General features: G+C 57.5%; 2 protein-coding genes across 3 annotated transcripts in view; both read left to right on the forward strand.

The window, feature by feature from the left end:
* ZNF385C (zinc finger protein 385C) overlaps positions 1–27,542 on the forward strand; it is a 56,005-nt gene that overhangs the window by 13,409 nt on the left and 15,054 nt on the right. Inside the window, 1 exon segment of the mRNA XM_051794627.1 lies at positions 3,260–3,508. Within this exon segment, the coding sequence (XP_051650587.1) occupies positions 3,260–3,508 (249 nt within the window).
* On the forward strand, positions 21,609–27,410 carry CUNH17orf113 (chromosome unknown C17orf113 homolog). 2 transcript variants are annotated; one of them, XM_051794615.1, is made up of 3 exons: positions 21,609–21,628; positions 23,373–24,000; positions 24,994–27,410. In XM_051794615.1, exons 2-3 carry the CDS (start codon positions 23,482–23,484, stop codon positions 26,524–26,526), a joined length of 2,052 nt encoding a protein of 683 aa, XP_051650575.1. In that variant the 5' UTR covers positions 21,609–21,628; positions 23,373–23,481; the 3' UTR covers positions 26,527–27,410. The 2 variants fall into 2 exon arrangements, with proteins under 2 accessions (XP_051650575.1, XP_051650574.1); XM_051794614.1 differs by lacking the exon at positions 21,609–21,628 and having other exon boundaries at positions 22,031–24,000.

Genomic DNA, 27,542 nt, shown 5'->3' on the forward strand with positions numbered 1-27,542 from the left:
GGAGCATCTGAAGGTAAGAGCCAACTGGGGCATTTGGGGTGTGGGTCATCTGAGTCCCCTGTGTGCCCTGGTCCCTGTGCCAGGAGCCAGCCTGCAGCCTGGAGCCTTGGGGGAGAGATGGCTCCCACTGATCCTTGCTCTGGCATCGGATGGTTTATGGACTTATCCTAAAATGTGCCTTGCTCCAGCTCTGGGCCCAACCTTTGAGGCGCCCTGGGAAGCTGCCCCATTCCCCTGTCTCCCCCATCACCGAGAGCTGCTGTCAGGTGCATCCTCCTGCTCTTGGCTCAAGCTGGCTCCTCCAGTGCCACCTCCTGCCAGCTGGCGCCCACTGCCCCGCGTGACGCTCCAGGCTCTTTGGGAACTTGCTGAGCCTCAGGCACCAGCTCGGACGTGCCCGGCTCTCGTCCGGAGGCTGCTGATGAGGGCTGATTTAGTGGCGATCGAACCGCATTTGAAGTGCTTCTTGAAATATGAGACAAGTGTCGGGAACTCTCCGGGCGTAGGGGCGGCTGCGGTGCCCTGACGGCTGTGGCACACAGGCAGGAGCCGGCTCGGCTCAGCAGTGCCAAGGGCAGGGCTCGGTGCTCCCTTCACAGGCACCAGGTAGGAGCCTCCCGCGCCGGGCTGGGGCACCGGGTGCTGCCTCTTGAGCGTCGCTGTGTCCTGAGCCCAAATGGGTGGGTGGGCTAGAAATCGCCTCTGCCAGCAGACAGGAGTCAGTGCGGAGGTAGGATGGGTGGAGCTGCCCCCCTGGGGGGTCTGGGGCTCCCCAGGGGCTCTGGAGGGGGGGCACAGCCAGGGGCCCTGGTGCAAACACCCAGGGCAATCATGGTGTCACGGAGCTGCTCAGTGGTGCAAACCTGAGGTGGTGGGACCATGAAATCGGTCCTTACTCGGGGGGATTGAGGGAATTTTGTGACAGTTGTTGGTGGCCACTTTCACACCAATTTTTCTACTCCCACTGCTTTTATTTACTGTTGTGTGCGCTCAGCTGGGAACGAGGAAGGTGGATTCAATGGTGCGGAATCGTGTGAACTCGAATCAGATTTTTTTTTTTCAGATTTCTTGCTCTCTTAGCAAGTTCATGCAGACTTTCTCTTCGGGTGGTGTTTTCCCTGCTCCTACATTGCTGAATGGACTGATCTCCTGATCAGCTGTTGTGATATCCCCTCAGCTCCATGGCGAAGGCAGTTTGACTCAGAGGGAGGTTCTGGTCCCATGTGTTGGCTTCACTGAGTTCAGGCCCAACAAAAGTCCCATGGGACACAAACTGGTGCTGATGGCAGGAGGGAGCCTGAGGGTCCCTACCGGGGGGGCGTCACCGGGGTGGTGTCACCTAACCTTCACTGTGTTTTAGTTTCCCTCCTGTCAAAGGTAACAGTCCCCCAGACAGATCCTCAGTGCTTTGCTGAAAAGGGGAAATTTGCCCCAAAGTAATCATCAGTCAGGACACCGCCGGCACATGTGCCATGACCTGTCCCGTGACCCGTCCCAGCCACGAGTGACCCGGTTTGTGGCCCTGACACCTGAGAAGCAGAACAGGCGCAGCAGAAATTAAGTGAATGAGACAACAAGCGTGTGTGTAATTAGGACAGACCTTCAAACGCTGCCCCGGGAGCCGGGACAGAAGTCACCGGCTAATCAGAGCAACAGCAGTGCCTGTTTTAAAGACGAGGCAGACTTTAAGGATACTTTGTCCACATAATGTTCCAATTTTAGCTCTGCGTCCCGGGATGTGATTGCATTAAAAATACCCGGGGAGGGGGAGGATGCCAAGGGCACCCAGCGACCTGCCTCCTCTGGCGTGTCCCCACCAGTGCGCCGTTCCCGCTGCGTTCCGAAGCCCTGTCTCACATTCCTGGCGCTGATCATCATCCAGATCTGCTTTCCGGCTGTTCTGCTAATGGTTATCCCGGGAAAGGCCTCCGGCTCCGTTAACAGCTCGTGGGAAGACCTCCCGCTCCTTTTGCCTAAACAGGACTATTGATGGAGACGCTCGTGGCCACCTCCGGGGTGCGGGAAGGCGCAGGATGGGACCGAGACCCGCCGAGGACTGGGGTGCTCACCCCAAGGGGGGGTGGGTGGCAGCGCACCCCCGCTCCGGGAGGGGGTGACCCGCTGCCTCCTGCCGCCGCTGTCCCCGGTCCCCGCCGTGCCCGGTCCCGGCTCCCGCCGCCGCGGGACCCACGCGGGAGCGGAGCGGCGGCGCCACCGCGGGGCCACGGCCGGGGCTGCAGCGCCCCGGGACCCCCCGACCCCGCCGGTCGGCCCGAGGACCGAGTGGGTCCTTCTCCTGATGGGTGCTGTGTGGATGGGGAGCCCCACCCCGAAGCCACCCACGCCAGCACGACACAGCAGCTTTTGGGCTGCCTGAGCCAAAGCCCCCGGTCTGGTCCCTGCTCCACTCCCATGGGGTACACAGGTGGCTGAGCCCTGCGCGGTCCCCATGCAGCCCTGCCCGAGGATGCCAGGGATGGCTCTGCAGGGCACCCTTGGGTCCCGCCTGGCCACCCACAGACACCCTGGCCCCTGCTTTGGCCCCTCGGGGTGTCTCGGCACAGCGTGCCTGTGGGTATTTGTAACCAGCAGCTGCCAGCTCCAAGGTGGTAACTGGATCACGGGGCTCGGGTGACTTTCGCACCTCTGAGGCCGTTCTGGATATCCCACCAGTTCCCAGCTCTGGGCTGGGCAGCAGGGACAGTGTCCCTGCAAGGCAAAGGTCACTGGAGGGCTGTCCCCAGCCCCTCCCTGGGCAGATTTTCCCTGTGGTGTCCCTGCATGGGTCTGGGGCTTCAGCTTCCCACACAAGGTGGTCCACAGAGCCCCACGTTCAGGACGGGCACCTACTGGTGGCTGGCAGTCCTGGTGCCAGTCGTCCTCCTGCCATGGTGGGGATGGGCTGTGGAATCCCTGCACCGCACACGAGTCTTGCCAGCTGAGTCTCTTGCCTGCAGAGAGTTGGTTCCATCCCAACTCTGCCTTGGGCCAACCTACGGTGCTGTCCGGGAGTGAACAGAAACTTGAACTGACACAAGGAGTGTCTTCTGGAGCTGGAAACTTGGAAGAAGTGGGTTATTCCCTTCCGGGAATGCTGCTGCTCATGTCATCTTGCCCAAACGCTGTTGCTCTTGCTCAGGGATGCCCCCTGGATCCAGACACCCCAGAGGCGTGGGACCTGTGCTGGGCTCTCCAGCCTCACATGGCACCCTGTTCCTGTCCCTCTGTCCTCATGGCGGGTCTGTCCTTCCTCCCGCAGGCATGAAGCGACCCCTGAGCCCATCCCACAGCCCCGAGAGCGCAGTGCGGCTGGCAGAGGTGGCCAGCTGCCCCCCCAGCCAGCCCGAGCAGCGCATGAAGCAGGAGAAGAAGCACCAGTCGTTCACACTCTGCGAGGTCTGCAACATCCAGCTCAACTCGGCCGCGCAGGCTCAGATCCACTACAACGGCAAGTCCCACCAGAAGCGCCTCAAGCAGCTCAACAAGGGGAAGATGCCAGCAGCCCAAGGTAGGAGCCCACCCAGCAGGTCGAGCTTGCCCAAAGGCTGCCCTTGCTCTGGCACAGCTGCTCCGCTGGGCTCATGGAAAGTTCGGGAACGCTGTGTTCTGTCCTTGGCATCTCACTTGCTGGTCTGCCTGAGAACTGCAGGGCTTCCCCCAACTGTCACTGCCAGCCCTCAGGTGGTTTTGGGGCCTGAGAGCCCGTGCTGTGGCACTAGAGGGATGGACACGTGTGGATCTGTCCATGTGTAAGTGTGGCTGCTGGTGCTCTGTGTCTTTGTGGGCGTATTTTTGGGTTCTGTAGAAGGTTTGTGCAGCGGGGACGAGCGAGTCCAAGGGTGGACTGGCTGTTGGTTGCTGGGCTACTGGATGCTGCTTCCCAGGTGCTGCCCCGACCCTGTTCCTCCAGGCTCCTGATGTGCATATCTCCTGTATCTGTGCTGAGTTTGATTCAAAATGCTGCTTAGATGTTGGTGTTGAGGCCCCTTCAGCTGCAGCAGGGATGCTGGCCCATGGCAGAGATGCCTGCACACGCAGGTGCCGCGCCGCTGGGCAGGAGCTCGTGCAAGGGCAAGGACTCACTTGCCCTCTGTACCATCTGCCAGCGTTCACCTGGCTGGGCCCAGCTGGCTCTGCAGATTTTCTGCATAAAAACAGGGAAATATGCCCAGAAATGTCACCCTGTCACCATGGCTGACCTGCTCTGCCTGAGCTGTGAGGGTTTGTCTGGCGCTGGGAGCAAACCACGAGAATTTCATAGAATCACAGAATGCTCTGAGTGGAAGGAACCTTAAAGATTATCTGGTTCCCTGCTCCTGCTCTTCCTAGAGACTGGGCAGACTGGAACCATGCAAAGGAGTAGGTTCATCATTGTTACTGACAGATGGAAATATCGCCGGCTATTTTAATGGGGACAGGGCTCATAAATTCCAGCCTGCAGCTTCCAGATTTTACCCTGAATCTGGCTGTGGCTCGATGGGAGGCTGTCCAAGGATGTGTTTCCTACTGAACCAAAGAATCTCAGAGCATGCCAGTCTGCTCTTTGTGCTTCTGCACCGTCCCTGACCTCTGCCAGCGTCGGGGTGCGCAGACGCCGCAGCCCCAGGGCCCCCGCACGCTCTGCTCGGCCGGGCAGGGCACAGCAGAGCCCTGCATGTGCAGGGCTGGGATCTGCTCACTGGGGGATTGCAGGCAGCAGCTGCTCCCCGCGCCTCCCTCTCCCTCCTGCTCCCGCCACAGCCACTCCGTGTGGTTGGAGCCGACCTTTCCTTGCGCTTCTGGTTAAAAATCTCATTTCCAGCATTGTCCCAAGAGGGACAGGGACCATCCCTGTCTGCCTTGCCCCAGTGAGCTGAGGACAAGCGCAGGACAAGCTCCTGCCTGTGCTCCTGCCTGGACTGTGGTGTGTGGGTAGGAGGGTGCAGGCAGGGCTGGCAGGGTGGTGGTGCTGAGGGGGCCCTGCCGTGCCCCATTACAGTTATCTGGGAGCCCTTCACTGGCCAAACTAGTACCTTTGGGTGCTGAGGAAATGCACCTGCCTGTGGTCATTGGAGTTTTCACCCCTTCTCAGGCAGGTGCCTGCTCTGCTGCTGGGCTCAGCCTGGCACAGCCCACGGAGAGGAACAGCTAAGAAGTGTCTCCAGTGGCATGTCAGCACTGGGGGAGCTTTGGGAGGTTAAAGACAATGGATTAAATGAAATAATTGTGTTAGACAAAGATGGGATGTTCCTCTGGGCTGGAATCTCTGTCTCATGCTGACATCTACAGCTACATCAAAGGCAGCTTCCCAGCTGCTGCTCCCCGTTCCCCTCTGGCTCCTCGGATCCGTTCTTCCTGCATAAGCTGTGAACACTGGCATCTTATGGAGCAAAGCTGCAGAGGAGCATTGCTGGCAAATGTGCTAATCAGCGTCATTACAATTCATTAGCTCTGTGCCACAAAGACCCCAACTTATAAACAAACCATTGCTCATTAGGCATTTCCTTGCAAGGCAGATCCCTGTTGTCCCATACAGAATCACAGTGCAGGTGGTGATTAGATATGGGGTGCCCACAGATAAAAGATGTTTTCGTGTCACAGATGCCAGTTCTAATCCAACTGGGTCATGAGTGATTTAATTATTGCCTGTGATTTCCAAGGGAGCCTCAGTGAGCTTCAGTTTGCTCTTGGAGTCCTCAGGAGCTGAACCCCCGTCTGGTGCAGAACGAGCAGGAAGAGCTGATACACCCCAAAATGGGGCGTGGTGGCTGCAGGGTGAGGGCAGGGGCAGGGATGGGGGGGCACTGCCTCCCCTTGTCATCCTGGATGATTGCTGGGGCTCCCATCACAGGACAGGCTGAGCATTTCAGGAATTTACAGCCTTATCCACTGCTCCCCAAAAGGCCTTTCCACCAGAGTCTCAAAAAAGTCATGGGATGTAAAGAGGAGCTTGAGCTCGCCACTGCTGGAGCAGCATCCCTGGGCCCTGCCAGCTCACATCTCCCTGAGAGGCAGTGGGTAGCAGCCTCCTTCGGAGCAGCAGGCTCCTGGCCCTGCGGGCTACTGGGCTGCTCCCCCAAACCAAGTGCCAAGGCAGAGTTGGGCCAAAACACCCAGAGCCAGCTGTGCCCCGGGGCTGATCCATGTCACAAGCTCTTCCTCATTTCCACGTGCCCCGTGGTGTTACGTACCCTGACCCTCCCCAGGGCTGCCCAGTGCCACCTTCCCCCTCACACTGGGGCTGCCTGGTGCCGTTCCCCCCTTTGGCAACACAGCCCTGGAACAGCAGTTTCGTGCAAAGGGAAAGGTCCTGGTTTCCCCAGTTATCTGCTGAAATGTCTGTCCATGCGTGTTTGGGAGCAGAAAGGCTTGAGATGAGCAGAGAAATCACTGTGACAGCTTCAGCATCGCTGGGTCTGCAGCACAGAGTGGGGGCCCCAGGAGGGGATTTGGGGACCCCAGGGGAGCCTGGGCTGCTCTGGGAGCTGGGGGGGCTGGCAGCTGCTGGTGGGTTTCACAGGGGGTGCCAGCTGAACTCTCTGATTTTGGCAGCTTGGGGGAACCCACTCCCCTCGACTGGCTCCTGTGGGACAGAGTCTGGGTCACAGTGACCGAAGCTGGGTTGTGACCAGGGAGTCCATGGCCAAGCTCTCCACCGGGCCAGGATAGCCCTGCTGGGAAACAAATCCTGAAAACCACCCAGAGCAGTGTCTGGGAAAGCCGTGCCCTGGTGTGAGGAGCAGAGGAGGGAGGGGAGCTGGTGGGTCTGACCATGGACAGTCTGATGGGTGCATGATCCCACTCCACGATTCTGCTCCGTGAGCCTATTTCGTGATCCCAGTCCACGATCCTGCATGTGGTCCTGGTCCCTGATCCTTTTCCATGACCCTGCTCTGTGTGCTCTGGCATCTCATTGCTCAGCTGCATCATGTTCCCTCCTCCTTCCCTCGGCTGCTCTCTGCTGTTGCAGCCCTTCAGCTGTTCACTACCAAGCAAACTGGTGCCAATCCCATTTTGTTCCATTTCATGTTCCACACGGAATCCTTTAATTGTTGTTAATAAACAGGGCGATGCTCAGTGGGGCTTTGTCTGCAATAAACCCAATGTATTGATTTAAATAATCTGCAAACATGTGGGATTAGGGTCTAATTGGGACTAATCAGGGTGCAGCAGCCGTGTCACCACTGGGTCGGGGCTGGGATGTCCTCGTGTCTGCCGGAGCTCCCAGCCCTGCCCAGCCTCGGGTGCCTGCCAGGACCTGCTCTGGCAATGCCAGAGGGAACGCTGTTCTTTCTGGCTCCCTCCTTAACTCCTGCAACAGTTCGCTGCTCTCCTGATTTTGGGACCTTTTGGAGAAATTCAGCAGGGAAAGGCCAGGGTCTGTCTGGCACAGGAGCCACCTCACAGCGTCCCTCGCCAGGGACTTTGGCAGCACGTCGGGCTCTCCCGAACTTCCCAGTAACAGATCCGTGCCCAGTCTGAGTGTTAAAGGGGCTTTAACATTAAGCTGGGGCAGACCCTGCATCTGCTGGGTGCTGATTGACACCTAGTGCCCAGGCAGCACCAGGGTTCAGATTTTAAGCTTCTGTGAATTTAAGAAGGACAAACATACGGAATCCTCCTGCTCCGTTGGCCTCGGCTGCTCCCTTCAGCTGCAAGCAAAGATGAGCAAAAATAGCTTTTCAGATCAGATTTGAATAACCTGGAATCTCAGTGGGGAAAATACAATGGTTTTTTCATGTCTTAAAGATGTTGGCTGGGATCAGGCGTCATTTGCAGAAGCTCAGTTGGGTAATTTTAAGTTTTCCTTCCCTCTGCTTACTCACAGCCTTCTCCCTTCCCATTTGGGTGTAGGGATGGGTGCAGGGATGTCCCTTGGGGCACCTGGGGGCAGAGCTGGGAGGGCTGAGAAGGGGAGGGATTTACCCCTGCCACTGGGAAGTGGCAGACAAGCTCTGTTTCACTAAATGCTCTTGTTCTACTAAAAAGGCCATTTTCCTTGGTGGAAAGGGCCTGCGGGCTCTGTGTGAGAGGCGCCGCATGAGCCCAGACCCTGCTCCAGGCACATCAGCCTCGTGCCAGCCCACGAATCCAGGGAAAACTGCTCCCTTTCTAAATCCTCGGAAAATACCCCATTAACTTGCTGTCCCTCTGAAAAGCCCAGCTATTCAGCTTTCCATGGATTAATAACTCTAGCATAACTAATCTCTGATTTTATTGAGTCAGTAACTTCAAATAGAAAATTAATCGATCAGTGGTCAGCTTTGGCTGGAAGGGTTTCATGGTGTGGAGCCTTCCCCACTGGGACTCTGCCCTCCCGCTCTGCACCCTGAGTTCTGGCCAGAGCTTCAGGGGTATTTTTCCCTGACACACTTATTCCAAAAATATCCTAAAAATTTAAACTCCTAGCCATAAAATGACACAGAGAAGATGCTGGGCTTTGTTTGCGCTGCTGGGGCATGGAGGAGGTAGCTGACCCCACGGCAGGAGCTTGAGGGGCTGGGATGCGTGCTCCAGCTGCATCTGTGGAAGGACTTTCCCTTAAAAATACAGAGATCAAGCCAAAAGATATGAAGGTCAGATAGTATATATCAAGCATCATCTTTGGGTGGGCTGGCAAGGGCTGCCTGAGCTGTCGGGGTGCCCTGGTGCTGCTGGGTAGGCAGAGACTGTGCTGTGCTGCTGGCAGTGGCGATTTTTCCCAAAATCAGTAGGAAATTGCCTCATGTTATTTTTAAGCCCTGCAGTTGTGAGCCAGTTCTCCCTAATCGTGGATTTTGCTGTCACTTTCTTCGAGTCGGTTTGCTGTCAAATTGCCTCAATAGTGTTTCACAGCCACTCAGCTCAGGGCTGAGGCACACGTGACATTAATTAGAAGTGGATTAAGAGCAAGGAGGAACACGTAGCCATGCAATATTTCACAATTTCCCATGTAACATCAGCTCAGCAGATTTGGAAGAGGAAAGCCTGAGATTTATTTTAAGTGGGGAAAAAAATGGTCAAAGCAGCAGCTAAACTGTGAGCGTGTCCCAGCTCGTCAGCACCCGCTGGTCCCCGTCCTGAGAGAGCTCTGAGCCTGAAGGGGCCTTTTCCAGGGTTCCATCAGCAGCTCCGAGGAGGGGTGAGGTCCCTGGGAAGGGGGTGATGTCCCCCTAGAAGGGGGCACGGTGTTTGGGAAGCTCTGGGGTTAGACAGCTCCTGGCTCTCATGGCCACCCCAGGCATTGGATCCAAATGCATCCTGCTGGGGGAGCTCAGCTCTGCCCCCCAACCACCTGGGGTCTCCTGTGTCTTAAACGTCCCCAGGGAAGGGTGAGGACACAGAGGACCTCGGCATCCCCAGGTGGCTCTGCTGTTCTCAGGGACAGAGGCAGCCGCTGTCCTGTTCTGACATGGGAGAGAGATGAGCATCCCGCAGCACCCGGCTGCATCCCGTAGCATCCCGCTCCCACCCCAGCTGTCACTGGGGATTAGAGGTGCTGGATAGAGCAGGTCGTGCCCGGCTGTGCGTGCGAGGGCTGTGCGGCCTCCCCGTGCCCAGGCGCCGTCCCAAAGAGCACCGGGGCTGACTGGGGGCACCAGGGAGGGGTGACAGCCACGGGGAGGTGACTTGTCCGGGGTCTCCACGATGGAAATGCAGTCCATCCCCCCCAGCCTCCAGCCCCGTTCCCTCTCTGTACCCACTGTGTCTCTGTGTTGTGCACGCGTGTGCTGCTCGCCCGGGGACGCGGGAGGAGTGAGCGTTTGGAACCGGGTGAATGGGGAGCGGAGGCAGCTCGGGGGGAGCTGGGGGAGGGCGAGCGAGGGGTTGTGGGTAGTGTGGAGCTGTCACTGTGATTTAGGGTCGACTGCTTAAACTGTTTTATGTTCCCAGACAGTAAGTCGTAAGCAATATAAAATTTTCTCTGAAGAGATGATCTCCCCTCGTCATGCTTCTGCCTCTTTCCCGGAGTGAGCTCTCCTTTCTATAACCCCATGGTGTCAGCGCGGGTGTGCAGAGGGAGAAAATGGGATTCTGGCCTTTGCAGCCATGGACACAGCCTGGGGTTGGGAGCAGGCATCCAGGGGCTGGGGACCTCCCCTCTTGCTGGTCCCGGTGCTGCTGGGAGCAGAGCTGGGAGCAGAGCTGGGAGCAGAGCTGGGAGCAGAGCTGGGAGCAGGGCAGTGCGGAGCCGGGTGTGCCGGGGGAGTTGGCTGTGAGGGACCAGTGTGTGCAGCCGTGTGTCCCTTCAGCACAAGGACCGTGGCCTTTCTTTGCAGCCCCCCCAGGCTGCCCTCACCTCTCTGCTTTTGGAGCGTGCGAGTCGAATTGGGGCCCTGGAGTTGTCGGAGCTGTCGGAGCTGTCGGAGCTGTCGGAGCTGTCGGAGCAGGGCTGCCTCTGCCTGCGGGCACTGCCTGTTCGCCTCAAATTCAATTCCTTTCTTTTTTCCTGCCCCTGAGTTATCACTGCTTTTGGAAAGCTCCAGCTCAACACTGCTCCAGCTCACCTTTGGTATTTTCTACAGTTACAGATTTATGAGGAATAGTTCAATTTATTTGGCCATTGCCATGCCAGAGGGAGTGTCTCAGTGTGCTCTGTGCCATGGCACCCGAGTGTGTGCCCAGAAAAGCTCCCTGGCCCTGGCAACTCCTGAGGGGCCAGAGCTGAGTAGGGACCTGGTGGGTGAGACCGGAGCTGGGTCACCCCTGGCTAAATAAGCATCCAGAAGTTTTTGGGTAGCTAGTTTACATGCCAACCCCCAGCTGAATCCATATGGGGGCTCATGAGCCCTGTGGCACCCCAGAAAATCTGCACAGGGCTGGTGGGAACCGAAGTGTGGTGGCAGGTGGAACCCTCTACTCTGTGCCTTACAGGAAGGCTCTCCTAGATTAGAGGGAATATATTACATTCTCTCTCTGAAACTGTTTCCAGGTGTAATTTCCTCCCCTTTTCCTGATAATTAAATATTTTTAAGTCATCCAGTTTCTCCACCCTACTCGCAGACCTGTCCTGGATGCCTTTGTAATTAGCCATCTCTCTGGGAAAGATGATTAAGATGGGAGGCACAATGCCCCTGCTCTGCTCCCACAGCCCTGTCCGCACCGTCAGCTCATCCTTGGGGGGCAGAGCTGGGGGGTGTGTCCCCCAGAACCACCAGTCCCCTCCACAGACACATGGCACCCAGTTTGCTCTTTTTAGATGCATAAAAGCAGAAATCTTCAGGAAGGAGTCATAAAAAAACCTGGGGATTAATTAAAAAACAGGATCTGGGTGGGCACTGTGGATTCGGCGGTTTAACGAGTTCCTGTTTATCAGGCGAATGACAGGGGGACCCAAGCTGCAAACCCCATCCTCTTTGTGTGGGAACCCCTCGAGGGGAGGATTCAGCCCTTAAAATATGTTACCTTAATCCTGAGCAAACTCAGGAGCAGGAAAGGTCAGCGCCCGCCTTCCTGGCCCAGCAGGGATGAAGCGCCGGCGGCTGCTCCAGCCGGAGCCTTCTGCTCCTGACAGGGCTCAGGTTACAGAGCAGAAGAAAACTGATACACGTCCTCCAGGTGTATCGGTCCTGATCCTATCTGGCATCTTTCACCCCCAAATTATACCCTAAATCCTCGGTGAACAAAGTCAGCCAGAAAGGCTCTGGAGGGCTTGGCAGACCTGGGAGGGGGGGGGAGGGCTTCTTCCTGGGTTTTTATCCCTCTGTCTCCCTTCTCCTTTATTGAAGTGCTCATTGCCCAATTCCAGTCGCTATTTGCCAGACTGGAGTCTAAGGCTGGGGAGAGCCTTTCCTGGATGTCTCTCAGCCAGTGAAGAGTTTAACACTGCCCTCAGTAGTGTTCAGATTAATCTCTCTGTTGTAGTTCCTGGAGCCTCTCCTCACAAAGAGCCCAGTGAATCGGTGAAATTAGGGACAGTCTGTGCCCAAACCGAGCCTGAGCACCCTCCCTGTTTCCCTGCCCTCCCTCTTCTCGCTTTAAGCCACAAGCACAGCTCGAGCAGACCTGCCCAAGCAAGTCCAGCTCTACAGTGGCTGTTGGCAAACGCTCTCCTCTGACTGCATGTTTGGGATTTGCCTCTTCCAGGACGTGTGTGATGAGCTGCACACTGAGGGCTGGGGGCTGGGGCCTTTCCACAAGGAACCCTCTGGTTCTGTCCCCGTGCTCTCAGGACACTTGGCCATCAGGGCCTTGCGTGTGGATATCAACCTGTGTCAGAAAGTGGTGACCACGGGGCTTGTGGCGTGTGACCCACTGTTGGCTCTGGTTTTTTTTAGGGCCTCACACAGCACTATGCAGGGACGGTGGAGCCAGTTGTCACAGCCCCCAGGCACCCTTCACAGCCGCTCTGGGGAAGGTGCTCCAGCAGCTCCGTCCCACAGTGCAGGTTGTGGGGAGCAGCAGCCACGGGCTTTGCTCCCCGGGGGATAGAGCGGCTGATGGCACCACCAGGAGGGTGACGTGGGTCTGGGCCCCGTGGGAGGGTTTGTGCTGCTGCCCTGTGTGCCAGCAACAGGGTCCATGGACAAATATAGCAAATTATGCACCCGCCGGACCCACGCTGCAGTGCCGGGAAATTCCAGTGATCTGCTGGGCTGGGCAGGGAGGGCCGGAGGCGTTAATGGCAGGGGCTGTAATCAGCACCTGCAATTAGCCCCTGCTCCAGATGGCCTCAAAGGCTTGGCCACAAAGGAGCACAGTGTCCCACACTGCTGTTCCTCGCTCCCGCCCCTCCATGTCACACCAGCTCGAGCCCTTTCAGCCACGGCAGTGCCAGCCAGGACCTGCCCGCCCAGCTGGGATGAGCACGGCACCAGATGGAGCTGGGAGAGGATTTATTGATGGAATTGATGGGTAGACCTCAAAGGGCTGGTCAGGGATGGGGGCAAAGGTGGATGGAGGATGGAGAGGGGGGGTCAAGGCTGTACATTGGTCCAGCTGGTCTTTGCCAAGAGATGCCAAACTTGCTCATGGCTTGTGGTCATCCCAGGGGAAAGGAGAACAGCCACTGTATGGGTGTTAGCCCCAGTCTCCTCCCAGTCTTTACACTTCCGTGCTCCCTCTGCTCGACACTCCTTGCAGTAACACCAAACTGCTGATGACATTAAACAAATTAATATTGGGTTTAAATAGCCTGCTGGAGGTCAGGGCCAGGCACACAGGGCCAGCTGTCAATCCCAGATTAGCGACTGCCCTGGCTAAACTTACTGCTGCCGCTAACGACCCCGACAGCAACACCCTGCCCAGGGCTCTGCCAGGGCTGCCTCAGTGCCAGCCTAGCCTGGGTGGGTTTTGGGAGAAGGACCCCTGGTGTGCCCTGGTCTGGCAGCAGCGCCCAGGGGAAGTCCTGATGGCTTTAGATGCTTTTCAGTGCACCAAAATTCTGTAATTTACCCCAAAAGTGCCTGGTCTGGCTGTGGCACATGGGAAAGGACTTCAGCATCTTGTGGTTTAACATCTTCATTTTCACGCTGCTTGTGGCCCAGCAGTTTCTGCCCAACTCCTTGAACTGTTTGACCTGGGGGAAGTATTCAATTCCCTCCTTGTTGTTGTCTGCCTTTCAGGGAGTGGGGGGAGATGATTATTTCCTCTTTTCACAGACAGGTTTTTCATCATTTCCCTGTTTAAAGGGCACCAATGTAAGCAAGTCCTGAGCCTCCCCTACAGAGAAGAGGCCAAAAATCAGCACAGAGAAGGTGCTGCCACGGGAAGCCCAACTTCCACAGCCTCTGCTAACGAACCAATGGAGAGGGCAGCAGGCCCTGGGCTCATGAAAACCCCAATCATGGGGGGCTGGGGTGAGCCCCCCATGCGGATCAGGCTTCCCGAGTCCACTCATGTCATCCCATGAGCTGATGCCATGTTTGGGTCGGCCCTGCGTGTTTCCAGTGCTTGGAGTCAGTGTTGAGCTGGTCAGGGACCCACACGCACCGGACAGGGACCTGCAAGCACCGGGCAAGGACATGTGGCCACCAGGCAGCGACACGCAGCTCCTGCTGCCGAGGAGCCTTTCCCGGGGGTCGGGGTGGGTGGCTGCCTCTGTCTGCCCTCCCTGAGCAAACCCCGCGGCGGAGACCCACGGGGGCACCTTGGCAGGTGTCACCCCTTGGAGGACGCTCGGACAGAGCCCCGGGGGCGCAGCGGAGCCGCTGAGAGCTCCCTCCTCCCGCCCCAGGTTTCGGTGCTCGGGCAACCCCGGCGCGGGGGCGGCTGTGCGGGGCGGGGGCCGCCCGCTCCCCCCGCCCATTTCCACGCCGATACCCGGCACCTCCGGCAGCTTCTCCCCCCGCGTTTCGGCGGGGCCGAGGCGGGGCCGGACGCGGGGCGAGGGGCGGCAGCGCTGGGCGGCGGAGCGGGGGTTGCGCCCGCCCGGCCCTGCCCGCAGCTCTGCCCGGCGAGCGGGAGGCACCGGCAGCGCGGAGGCGACGCAGCCGCATCCAAAATGCTTCTAGGTGGGTGAAACGCAACTTTCCCGCAGCCCCATCTCTCCCCGTTGCCCCCCTTCTCTCTCCTCCCGTCGCCTCCTCACCCCCTTCTCGCCGCTGCCGGAGCCGCTGCCTGGGGCAGCGGGAGCCCGACGGGGCAGCGGGACCGGGTCAGCCGCGGGGCTCCGGGGCCGGGCGGGGGTCGGAGGGACGGTGGGGTTGGCGCGGCGGGGATCGGGGTATAGCCCCGCCACTGTCCCGGGGCTGCTCCGGCCGTGATTCGAGCGCTCCCGGCTTCTGCCGACTTCCTTCAGCTGGGGAAAAGGGCACTAAATCAGGCTCCAGGGTGTTCTTTATGGGCAGAAACACAGCGAATCGGTTCTTATTTTGCTGGTAGCTATGTTCAGGCTGTGTGTGTCCATGTCTCTTCTCCACTTTGAGATTTTGGCCACAAACTTAACTCTGAATAGTGAAACATTGAGGTGGGTTAATTACCCCCGGGAAAGAGCCCCGGGAATAGGTGGTGCTTGAAGAGTCTGGGCTTGTAGCGAGAGGCTAGGAATGGGCTCGGCATCAAACTCAAATATTGATTCACCTGTGGGGTCCCCATCTTGCTCTCAGCAGGGCTTGGCATCCCACGTTACCCTCATGAGATTTTCTTGTTTCTAAGCAAATCATGTCATTCCTATTCCCTATTGCCGTCCTGCCTAAAACACCCGTTAAAGAGCTGTTCTTGTTATTTGCATCAGCTGAGGCTGTACCCTACACCCACAAAATGGTCCCTCCCTGCCCAGCACACAGGCAGCCTGTTCCCTCGGCTCCCAGCCTGCTAATCCTAATTACTTACGGGATTCAAGCTGAGTTTGACTCACTGCATCTTATTGATTTTTCCCAGGGCTGCAAAAAGAGGAGGGAAAAGGTTGTGTGCTGACGGGGCTGGATTTTGCCCTTGCTCTTTATCTGGGTGTCAGTTCCAACTTGTGTTTCTGCTGTGACTGTGATGCAAACGTTTTGGTGCTTTTTGTGCGAAATGAGGCTGCGGGGAGCGCCGGCAGTGTCCTGGCGAGGGTGGCCGGGTGGCTGATGGTGGAGCTCCGTGGCCAGGCTTGGCCATCACGGGCTTGAGGAGCGGAGCAGCGGCAGCAAACAGAGCATGACGCTGCTCTTGGACCCGTTTCACGTGGATTCAGGGCTGGTAATTTTAGTGGTTTTGGTATTATCAGCATTAACTTTGTGGCAGGTGCTGGGGAGGGAGCGTGGCCCTGGCCACTGGCTTCTCTCCATGCGTGTCCATACGTGTGTGGTGTGCACATCCCTGTGAGCCCGGGCACGTCTGCAAGCTGCCGTGCACTCGCTTTCCTCTGGTAACATGTCACTGGCGTGTGCTTGTGGGTGCCTCTGGCTGCTGGAGCCGGGAACACGGATGTCATTGGTCTGGCACATCGGTCAGGGCCGCGCTGAGGTGCCCACATCGGGGTGGCTGCAGCCCCAGCTGTCTCCCATGGATCACTTTAATTTTTCTAATAGTTTGAAACACAATCTTTTCTCCAAGCTGTTCTTTCCCTGTATCTCTGGAACGTGTAACACTACTCGGGATATTTATCTGGAATACTTGTCAGGCAAAGCAGGTTTAAAAGACAAACAAAAACCAACAGCAGAGCTTGCTTTTCATGTTGTGGTCTCAAAACGTGGAGGAAATCTTGAATAGACACTAAAGCTTCAATTTTGACCCCACAGTGCTCTGGGCTTGCTGGCAATCCTGTGCTGGGACCATGTAACTCTGGGTGGAGGAACGTGATGGTTGTATAGGGCTTGCATGGTGATTCCAGCCCTCTGGAAGCTGTGGGGGGTAATGGTGAGGGGAGCCTGGCCCCACTCAGCCACGGGATTTGGCTTTGGGGCTCCTTTGGCAGATGGTGGGATGGAGTTCTCCCTGCGGTTGTTTTGGGTGAATTTTCCCTGTAAATGCAGCGGTTGTTTTTATTACTGGGGCTTGCTCCAAGCAATGTCCTGGGGGAAACATCTGTCCCCTGGTTTCGACCCTGAGTGAAACCTGGTGGGGGGGCACAGGGGGCTCCGACCTCCTCCAACAGCCTCAGCCTACCCTTCAGAGTATTTTTAGACCAAGCTGTCATCTAATCTTGACCTCCAGGATGATGTGGGCTAGAAAATATCACTGCATCTCCAGCATCAAGCTGAGGGTATAATTCACAAATCTCTTTAGCCCATTTTTAATTATGCCTCACCTGCAATAATGAATTGCTAACAAGTATTTTGAGCAAACATGGACTTTTTTTTGAAGTTTCTCGGTGCTGATGCTCCCGGCAGGTGCTGCCAGCACTGATGCTTTGATGGTCTGTTCCAGCACCCACCTGATGTCCTCGAGCTTGTAATGACTGCAGGGGCTGGGGATTTAGCAAATTGCTTTTTTTTTTTTGCCTTTCCTGAGCGGGATGTTGGAACAAGTGGGCTGGCTGCTCCCACTCTCCGCCGGAGTGATTATATTAGCGTGGCCTGGGTAGGAGTGGCGGAAATTACAATGAAATACTAGAGGTAGGAAATAAAAATATAATTAAAAAATAATGACGGATGTGTGTCATCTTCCAAACCCTGATCATGACCAGCCTGGCAGTGGGGCAGCCGTGGTGGGGGCTTACACACTTCAGCCCATCAGCACAGCCTCGATGGAGCTGTGCTCAGGGAATAACGCTGGGAGGAGAGAGCGGGGGGGAGGCAAAGGGCTATGAAACTTAAGAGGGGGAATATGTGAGTGGATTGGGGTTTAAAAGCCCTCTTGGCCCCTCAGGACTTGCTCCCCTGTAGTGTGAGTTGGTGGGCTCCCCTGAAAATGGGGCAAATCCCCTTTTCTCCCTTCCTGAGCAAAGCTGGGACTGGCTGGAGTCCACATGGTTTCACTGCTTGGGGGGGTGCTGGGGGCAGCTGTGGCACAGTCACGTGCAGTGGTTTGGGCATTGCTGTGGTGTGGTGGTCTGTGTGCATCGCTCTGGCACGTCTGGGATGGCACCACTGAGAGGGGATGGCCACCGGCCTGGAGCCTGGCTCTGCCACCGACCTGCTGGGTGGCCCTGGCCATGTCCCTTATCCTCTCTGAACCTGTCTGTCTCCTCGAGGCTCTTCTCAGCTCTCCGGGGGCTCGGTGCCAGCCCAGCCCTGGCTGTGTGAGGGAGGTACCTGCCTTCAGGTACTTCAATAATAGAAATCATTAATTTTCACTGCTAATGGAAGAAATGCTGCTCTGTGAAAAATGTGCGTTGGCTTGGAGGCAATTCAAAAGGCTGGTGGAGACGGGAGCCCCTAATTTGTTCCAAATTGGTTATTTCACTGGAATGGTGAGAAAGCATCAATCTGAGGAGCTTTTCTCCCTTTTCATTTCTGTCAGCCGCTCCTTGGCTGTAATGAATTGGACTTGGCTGTAATTTGTACGATTTATACAGTGCCCAGAATAAAGACTAAACTGATCCGTGGCTCTGGTGCCCCCCTGAGCTCTCAGTCTCTTGAGAAGACCCTGATCTCTCCCAAACTACTCAGGGAGGGATGAGCAGGGCTGTGGGCAGTGGATGCCAGATCAGGGTTCAGTGTTTGCCACCTCCTTTTCACTGCCCCTGGGTCAGGATGAGCCCAGATCCCTCCCAAGCCCCTTGGTACCTGTGGCAGAGGTGGTTGAAGTCTCTGCTGGGGGAGGCATCACTAAATGCTGATTTTTCAGATCATTACCTGGCAGATAGGGAGAGCTGGGAATTAAAATCCAAAGGCAGTTGGACTCGATGTTTGCAGACAGGGGGAAGAAAAGAGGCTTGATAGAGCAAGACCCACGTCCAGTTTTGCTCCTCAGCAGCTGTTTTTGATATCGGTGGTGTGGGGTGATTCTCCCTGTGGCTCTCAGGGAGCAGGATGCAGTCGAGTTGCCTCCCAAGGACCAGGTGCATGGACTGGAGGGAGCCCAGAGAGGGAGATCACCCTGTCCTTGCTTCTGCTCCTCGACAAAAGGGCTTTGCCCTTCTCAGCTGCTGCTCTGAGGAGCCTCAGCCCAGAGCTGGGGTCGCCTGCAGGGAGAGATGAGCATGACCCCCCCTCCCCAGCCCAGTAATCCTGTTGTGGCCATGTCCAGAGTTTGCAGGGATGTCATTCGAGTTTATTTCAAGGCTTGTTCCCTGCCAGCTGCAGTCACACAGCTGAAGGTTGTGACAAGGCTGTGCAGGGGAAGGAGGCACGAGGCAGCATCCTGCAAGCTGACGGTGGCTGGGAGATGTGGGGGGTTCCCATGTCAGCAGCTCAGGGGGCTTCTTCTCCAGCAGCACCCATGGCCCACTACCCACCCAGGCTCCTCCACAAGGACCTGAGTGTGCTGGAGCCAGGCCCTCTGTGCCCACAGCAGTGCTGGAAGGGCCCCCTGGCAGAGGAGGAACAGCCCCCCCCAAGCACCCCAAGTTGTGTGGGAGAGCTGGGACACAGCAGGGAAATACTGGTGTCCTCCAGCATGTGCCCCATCCCCTTCCCTGCGTGGGAGCACCTTCTCTTTCCCGTGTCCCTCCAGTCTCTGCAGATCCCACAGGAGCTGTCCTTGTCAGATCCGCCCGTCCAGGCACCAGCCCGGGGGCTGCAGGAGTATTTTTAATTTGGCTGAGCTGACACGGTGCCGGGTGCTCTCTCCCACACGAGACAGCGGCTCCTCTCTGCCTCCCCCCTCTGCCACACACGGCAGAGATTGAACTGAGCTGTCACCACCTTCGGGTGCGAGGGATGCGGCCGGGCAGCTCCTGTGAGTCCTCCCTCCCATGCAATCTCCCAGTTCATTTTGGGGGCTGTCACAGCCAGGGTTTTGGGTGCAGAGGGGGAGCAGGGTCCTGCAGGGTGCTGCCCCATCCTCTGTGATGGCTGGGGATGGGGGCTGGTGGAGCCAGGCACCGCGGGGTGGGTGGGCAGGAGAACCGGGGGCTGTGCGGGGATGGGGCTCCCTGGGGTCAGCAGCTTCGGGAACACCAGAACCTCTGCTTCCCTGCGGGAAGAGTGTGCGTCATCCCCCAGAGCCTGACTGGCTTAGAGCAGGAATGGAAACAAAATCTCATAAATATCTTTGGACTCAGGGATTTAAAATCTTTTGGGGTAATATGGCAGCATTTGGTCTCTTCTGTTCAGCTCCTTACAGATGTAATGAGAAACCCTTGGGAAACCCAGCCATGGATGTGGGGCTGGAGTGCTGGCAGGAGTGTCAGGGACTGGCCTGGAGCATCCCAGTGGGAGCAATGTGCTTGGGGTCTGCTCCAGCCACCAGACGGGTGGGACTCCAATGGAAAACGGGGCTCAGATGGAAACTGTGGCTCATGGCCATGGCCGCCCTCGTGTTGTGCAGATGATGGATGTGCTGGTGCAATGGGGCACCTGCCTGCCCAGCTCCCAGGCACAGCACAGCAGGGAAAAATAGCAATGATTCGCTCGGGCCAAGGCGGCTGCTGCTGCTGCACGGGGGTAAACAGGAGTATCTGCACTTCAGTTCCTTTAGGAAGGACATCTGATCTCTGGCAGGGATGCGAGGGCAGGGTGCTCGGCAGGGTCAGGGACATCCTGCAAACACTGCCCAAAACCCATGTTAAAGCTGGAGGCTTCCAGCAGAAATGGGCATGCTGGGCAGAAGGGATCAGTGAGTTCAGCCATGCTGCTGGCACAGAGCGGGCAGAGGGTGTTCCCCACTGGAATCCACCCGTCCTGCTGGTGGATCCCAGTGCAGGGGCTTGATGGGGTCCCCATGGGAAGTGGGATTGGCCCCAGCCACTGTTCACTTGGGACTGCTGACCTTTGCAGTCCTGCTCCAATGCTGGGAACCAGGGGATGCAGTAGGCTCCTGCCTAAAAACTCATTTAAAAGGCTCAATCCTCTTTTCTCGAGGCATTAGCACAAGAATAAATTGGGCATGTTTTCACCCTGAGAGCCAGCTTTGGTTTCACTAGCTCCTGCTCTCATTAACCCTGTGCTAAGGTGGCCAGGCAGGAATGTCCCCAGAGCAGGAAGAGCCTCTTGCCTGGGGATATGTGGAGGAGCCTGAAGAGAGGAATTCACCGGAGGCTGCCAGACCCCCCTGCTGTGGAGCCAGCTGGAGCCAGGTACAATGCAGCCCCTAATCCAGGCACATTCCGGTGGGCCACATCCCTCCTCATACCCTGACTCTGCAGGGGGAGTCGGGGTGGGAGCATCCTTCAGCTCCCAGGCACAGGGTCTGTGCTGGGGAACAAGGAGCGGAGTGTTCCTGTCAGGGGTCCTGCAGGACACTGGTGTCCTTTGGGATCGTTTGGGGGAAAGCAAAGGTGGCACAAAACCCTGTTTCTGGAAGAGGCTGAGGGGCTCTAAACCTCACCTGCATTTAGTTCTAAAACAAAGTTTTTGGGGGATGAGAGGAGCACCTGTGCTCACTGGGGAGCCCTGAAATGAGGGGTGGGTTTCAGACCCAGCCCTGCAGCTATGGACCAGGAGCACGGGTAAACAGGAACACGGTTGTGCTGTCGGACCTGCATCCTGCCGAATCTCCGTGCCTGGGGGTCGCTCTGCCCGTGCGCGGGGCACTCGCATCCTGGCTCTGCCCAAACCCGGGGACACCGCTCCTGGCTGGACGCAAATGTGGGCATCCCTGGGGGAGTTCCTGGGCGCTCAGCGCCCACCTCTCCTCGCACCTTGGGCAAAAAGGCGTGCCGGCAGGTGAGCCCGCGGCGGGCACCGGGCGCAGCTCCGTGCGCTCCCCATCCCCGGGGGGGGGGGCCAGAGCCCGCGGCGCGGCTGCTGCGCCCGCTGTCCCCGCGGCCCAGCCGCGGCCACGCGGCCTTCCCGGTGCTGGCCACCGCTAGTGGCCACTGCCGCCGTGGGCTGCCGGGAGCATCCGCGAGCCCGGCGGTCCTCGCAGCAAGATGGCTGCTCCCGTGCTCCCGTGAGCCGGCGCCCGCCGCAGGCTTTGTTCCCGCAGCCGCCGCGCTCGGGGGTGCGGGATGCGGAGTGCGGGGTGCTGCTTGCTGCCGCTGCCTCCTGAGCACCTCGCTTCGTTTCGTTTTCTTTTTTTGGCTTGGCGTTGCTGCTTGGCTGGGTTTGGGTTTGTTAGGGTTTTGGTTTTTTTTAAGTAGGTTTTTTTTTTTTAAGTAGATTTTTTTTTTTTCCTATTTAAAAAACAAAATCTGGGAAGTTTGCAAGGCCCCCTCCCCCCGCCGCCCCGCCGCCCCAAAGCTTATGGCGGCCTTTCCATGGTACGTATATGTAGGGGTGGGTGAGCGGGGTGGGCACGCTGGGCTGGGCTGGGCGCTGGGGCTGCCCCGCTCACCCGCAGCCGGGGCTGATGCACCGGGGACGGGGCTCGGGGCAGCAGCTTGTCCTCTCACAAGTGAATCCTGATCCTGCCCAAACTTCCCGACCGGGGGAGAAGCAGGCTGGTGTGGGGACTGGAGTGTCACCCCCATCTCGAGCTGCTGCTGCCGAGTCGCCCAGGATGTGCTGCTCTTCCCCGTGGGCAGCAGCAGTGAGGGGTGCTGGGCTGGTGCCAGGACTGGTTCTGGAGCACCAGGGGTCATGCGGGAAGGGGTGCTGCGGTGCTCTGCTCCATCCCAAGTTCCCCCTGACCCCATGCGCCCCACACACTAATTGCTGCCTTTTTTTTTTTCTTTCCAAGACAGCAGTTTTTGCTGGAGCGAGTGCTGGAGGGTGAGCTGTGCTGGATGGGGTGGGAGTGAATGGGGTCAATGACAGGGAGAGAGCAGAGGAGTCCACTCCCTGGGGCTGTGCACTGTCCCATTGCAGTTGGAGGAGCTGGGTGCCCTGCTGGCACTGGGATGGGGTTGCTGTGCCAGGCAGCTGTGGTGCTGGTCACTCCAGGACCACCTGCCAGCATTGCCTAGGGCACCCCATGGGAAGCCCAGCATCTATGGGAGTGGGCACTCACAGCACTGAGAGTTTGGGGTGTTACTCTAATGCCTAATTGTGAGGGTTCCCCCTGCTCCCCAAGGGCTGTGGTAATGGCTTCGGTTTGGGACATTTGTTCTTCAGAAAAAAACCCAAGTTCCTCTTGGGTTTCTCAGCAAGTCACATGGACTGATGGTATTTCCCGGCTTTGCTGCTGCTAAATGTCCACGTTCTTTCCATTTTCCTCTGCATTTTGGTTCTGTCCCTTCCTCACCATGTGCTACGTTCTTGCTCTTCCTCTTCCCCTCACCTTTATCAAGGCTCAGTTTGGATTTTCAATCCAGTTCATGGAGGAATGTGAGAATTGGACTGAGTGGGGCTGAAATGTGGGTAAGGGGTTAAGTGAGTGCTTAAACCCTGCAGCTCCTGGTTTGGTTATGTGGGTAACTGCTTTGCAGCCTGGAGCTCAGTAGATATTCGGGAGCCTGAGCTGGAGCAGGTTGAGTGTGTCACCCCCTGGGAGGGATGCTGGGCTGGCCCTGACTGTGAGGAGCACAGCCCTGCTGCCACGGGACCTGCCACGACTTCAGCAATTCCCCGGGATAGAGACAAGCCAGGCAGGACTGAGAGCACACACATGTGCTCACAGGCACTTGTGTCTGAGCTGTCTCCCAGTCACCCTTGTGCTGCTCCAGAGCCCTGGCACTCACCACCACTGGCAGGTGCTGCTCCTCTGGGGCTGAATGTTCCTGTTTGGGTGTTTCATCCAGCTCTGGGCCTTCCTCACCTTCCCAGCATCAGTGCAGTGGGAAGGGCTGCTCCGGAGGGAAGTGTGTGGGTGTCCCTGTGGCAGTGGGACTGTGTGTGCGTGCACCAGTCCCACCAGTGACACCGAGAGCTGCCGGTGCTGCCGGCACTCAGTGGGATGCCCCCGCATGGTGCTGGGGCTGTCGCATAGCCTGGCCTGCCCTGAGCACCACTGTCACCGCCGCTGTCACCACACCACCATGGCCATGCCACCACAGCCCTTCGCTGAGCCCTGGCTGAGGTTTGCAGGGCCCTAATCCCTTTCCCTTGTGTCTCTTTCATCTCCAGTCGGACCAGGAGAGTGGTAATAGACCTTCTTACTAAATTAAATGTGCAGGCTGCTCCTCAAGGCACGGCGCGGTTCAACCGTAGTGTTTGATTTCCCAGCCACAGCAGTATGGTGCCTCCAGGGAAAAAGCCAGCTGGGGAAACTTCCAATTCCAATAAAAAGTGTAAACGCTATTTCAATGAGCACTGGAAGGAAGAATTTACCTGGCTGGAGTTTGACTATGAGAGGAAACTCATGTTTTGCATAGAGTGTCGGCAGGCGCTGGTGAAGAACAAGCACGGTAAAGCGGAGAACGCCTTTACCGTGGGCACGGACAACTTCCAGCGCCACGCGCTGCTGCGGCACGTCACCTCCGGCGCGCACCGCCAGGCGCTGGCCGTGAACCGCGAGCAGCTGGCCTTCGAGACCCGGGTCCACGGCCACCCCGAACTGCGCCCGGTCATCAAGGTGGAGGTGAACCCGGCGAAGGTGGCTGTCCTCACCACCGTCTACTGGATGGCCAAGGAGGAGATCCCGGATGAGAAGTGCTCCTCCCTGCTCAACTTCCAGAAGTTCAACCTGTGCCAGGCGCTGCTGGCCTCGGAGCACAGCGAGTACTACCACCCCGGCAGCGTCAGGGAGATGCAGGTGGGTGTGCGGGGCTGGGGGTCTGCGCCTGTGTGACGGCCAGCAGGGCTGGACAGTGCTGTGCAGCCGCTGCCTTCGGCAGAGCCAGCAAGGTGTCTGTGCCCACTGGCTACGCGGGAGCTCCCTGAGCCTGCCATGCTGCTTGCAGGATGAAAGCTCCGGAGTTCAATTAGCACACGGGCACTGTGGGTTTTTCCTCTTTTGCCCTAAACTGAGTGCTCAGGAAGATCAAGTAGCCAGAGAGTTTAGAAAGGATTTTCTGAGTTTTACAAACGCTTCGTGCCTGCTAAAATCAAATTAAATTTTTAGTGAGTCTTGGCCATTTGCCAGGCTCTTCAGCTCTCTGCAGAGCCTTATTTTGCTGCAGATAGACTAAACCCACTAATTAGGTTTCCCAGCCTGTGGTGATCCTTACAGCACTCGCACACACACAGGAAGTTTCCCCTCCAAGCTGGGGTGTGTGCCTGAAATGGGGGAAAATGAGCAAAGAAGGAGAAGACGCTGCAGTTTTGCTGTTGCTCCTGCCCATGCTGGGCCAGTGAAGCACTGATGGAACTGCTGGAGTTGAACTGAGCAGGCAGGTTCCTGGTGTCCTGCCTTGTGACTGGCACAGGCAGCAGCTCGGGAATGGGGTGCTGGGGGCTTGTGTCTTGGTGCTGCTGCTGGTGTTGGGTCCTGCTGTAGCTTGTGTGGCTCTGACCCCCAGCTCAGGGCAGGGCCTTCCAAGCTCTCAGCAGCTTCACGCGGTGCTCAGGCTGCCAGACAGGGATGGGAGGAAGCAGTTTATTATAGGGAAAAGGAAAGTGATTTCCAGCCTGTGTGTGCAGCTTGCATAAGGGCTTTTCCCTGGCTTGGGCCCTTGTGCTGCTGCAGGAGCCCACGGGTGGGAGCCCGGCCGCTTGCTGTGTGCTGGGGGCTGCGCGTCTCCTGCTGTCTCTGAACCTCATTTGTGTTTCTCTCTCCCTCCCTGTGCCCCTCCTTCAACTGGCTCAGGCAGCCATTGCCAAAGTCCTGCACAACGAGGACAGGCACAGGATCAAAGCCTCGCCGTTTGTGGGGCTGGTGGTGGATGAGACAGTGGATGTCCTGGAGCACCGCAGCCTCGCCATGTTCACCACGACTGTCTCCCCCTGCAACGGGCAGACCTCCACTGCCTTCTTGGGCAGCTTCGAGCTGCCCGCCGGGGAGGCCTCCACCGTGGCGGGCAAGGTGGGTGAGGTGATGCGCTCCTTCGGCATCCCCACCATGAAGCTCGCCTGGCTCAGTGCTGACAGCACCTCGCTGGTGGCCGAGCGGCTGAACGGGGTGGGGACCGCGCTAACCTCGCTCTGCCCGCTCCTCACCGAGGTGCACTGCCTGTCCCACGGAGGCTCCCTGCTGCCAGCTGAGACCATCGGCACCACTGAGTACCTCCAGAAGTACGAGACCACTGTGGATGCTGTGTACAGGCTCTACTCCAGCTTCCAGGGGGGAAGCGATGGCCTGCGGGAGCTGCGGAGCGTCCTGGACCTTTGTGAGATAGACCTCGGGAGCCCCAAAGCCATCCACTGGACTTCTATCTTCCCAGCTGTGGAAGCCATTGACTCCTCGTGGCCCACACTGGTGCTGCTGCTGGAGAGCGAGGCAGAGCACTCGCCTGTGGCCCGTGGCCTCTGCGAAGAGCTCAAGAAGTTCCAGTTTGTGGCCTTCACCAAGATCCTCCTGGACATCCTCCCCATCTTCCAGAAGCTCAGTCGCTTCTTCCAGATCGAGGACTTTGACCTTTCCATCCTGAAGCCCATCGTCTCGGCCACAGCCGCCACGCTGCAGGCCCAGCAGAGCACCAGCGGCCAGAACCTCCAGGAGTTCCTCAGCGAGATGAACGAGCACCCGCGGGATGGCCAGGAGGGTGAGAGCCGCCTCTACTACAAGGGTATCGAGCTGGCCAACTGCTCCCAGGTGCACCTGAAGCACTTTGAGCACTTGAAGGAGACCTACCTGGAGAGTGTGCGGGGCAACCTGCTAGACAGGTTCCCCACCAGCGTTCTGGAGGCCATCAGCTCCTTCTCAGCCATTTTCAACCCCAAGTGCTATCCCCAGTCTCTGGAGGACATTGGCAGCTATGGAGTCAGCGAGCTGAATTTCCTGCTGCAGGCGTACTCGCGGGTGGTGGTGAGTGAGAGGGCCCTGAGCGACTTTCCCCTCTTCAAGCGCATCGTCTTCAGCCTCAGCCAGCTCTCCTTCAAGGACCTCTGTGTCAAGCTGGTCTACAGCAGCTCTGAGATGCACGAGCTCTTCCCAGACTTCGCTGTCCTGGCGGCCATTGCCCTGGCCTTGCCCTTGGGCTCGGTCCTCGCCGAGAAGATCAGCCGGGGCCGGGAGCTGCTGAAGCGCAGCCGGTCGCGCCGGACGAAGGACGAGGGGCTCTCTGACCTCATGAAGATCGCCATCGACGGGCCGGCCATCAGTGAGTTTGACTTTGCGTTGGCCATCGAGTACTACGAAAGCATGAGGGAGTCTGGGTTCATCATGACACAGGTGAAGTGAGTGTGGCCAGTGAGGGCTGAGCCCTCGGGCAGGAGCCGGGGCCTGCAGGCAGTGCCCAGCACCAGCTCAATGCTGCCTTTCCACGTCGCTGGTCACTGCGGGGCTGGGTGGCCGCGGTGGATGGTGACCTGCTCCGTGCTGGGAAGAGGAAACAGGATCCTTCAGAAAGCCATGCTGGTCCTATGACCACCCCTCCCTCATCCACCAAGCATCTGGCTGAATTGCCCAGAATTCAAAAGCCTGGGGCCACCTAAGGTCCCAAGTTGCAATGATTTTTTTCCAAGGGTTTGTCATTATTTTGTTTTAGGGATAGGAGGGCAAATCTTCTCTTGAGCTCAAATGTCATGTTGCCTTTGCACAAAGATACCCAGCAGCTTCTGCTTAATACTCTGCAAAAATAATAGATTTCTGTTGTTCTGGAGCCTCGAGAGCGAATGCAGAAAAGGCAGAACATCCTCCCAGCCCAGAGTCGACCCCGACATGCCTGGCGGTGTCGTGTTGGTGTTCCTTGTGCACAGCACAGAGTATTTTTAGCAGTGGCATCAAGTCATGATCATTTCAAGAGCAAGAGATTTAGGGAATGATATTGTAATGGCCAAGGAAATATAACTTTAAATGCGTCATTGTGTACATATGTGTATGTGTGTATATATATAAATATATATATATAAATATATGTATTAAAAAGGTCTAACTTAATTTTCCTAGTGCTTAAAGTTTAAAGATATATAAAGGGACTCTTTTTGCAAGGACAGAATAAATTATGATCGGCGTCCAGAAATAATCAGTAGTGCATTTCTGGTCTTTCCAAAACGTCCACATGTCCCAGCTTTCCCTTTGCACCCTGAGCTCTCGGCAACCTGCTGCCCAAGAGAAAGTCCTTCAACACCTGCTTTTGAGACCATCCAGAGGTGTTCAGCTTGTATTCCTCCTCTGAAGTGTTACTCTCTTTATCCTGAGGTGAGCAGAGCTGTTGGTGCCCGTGGTGGGCAGGGGCTTGGGCACCTCTGCCCTCG

Source organism: Manacus candei, unplaced genomic scaffold (genome assembly GCF_025592945.1).
Source record: "Manacus candei isolate 608988 ecotype Guabito, Panama unplaced genomic scaffold, ASM2559294v1 h1tg000040l, whole genome shotgun sequence".
Classification (NCBI taxonomy): Eukaryota; Metazoa; Chordata; class Aves; order Passeriformes; family Pipridae; genus Manacus; species Manacus candei.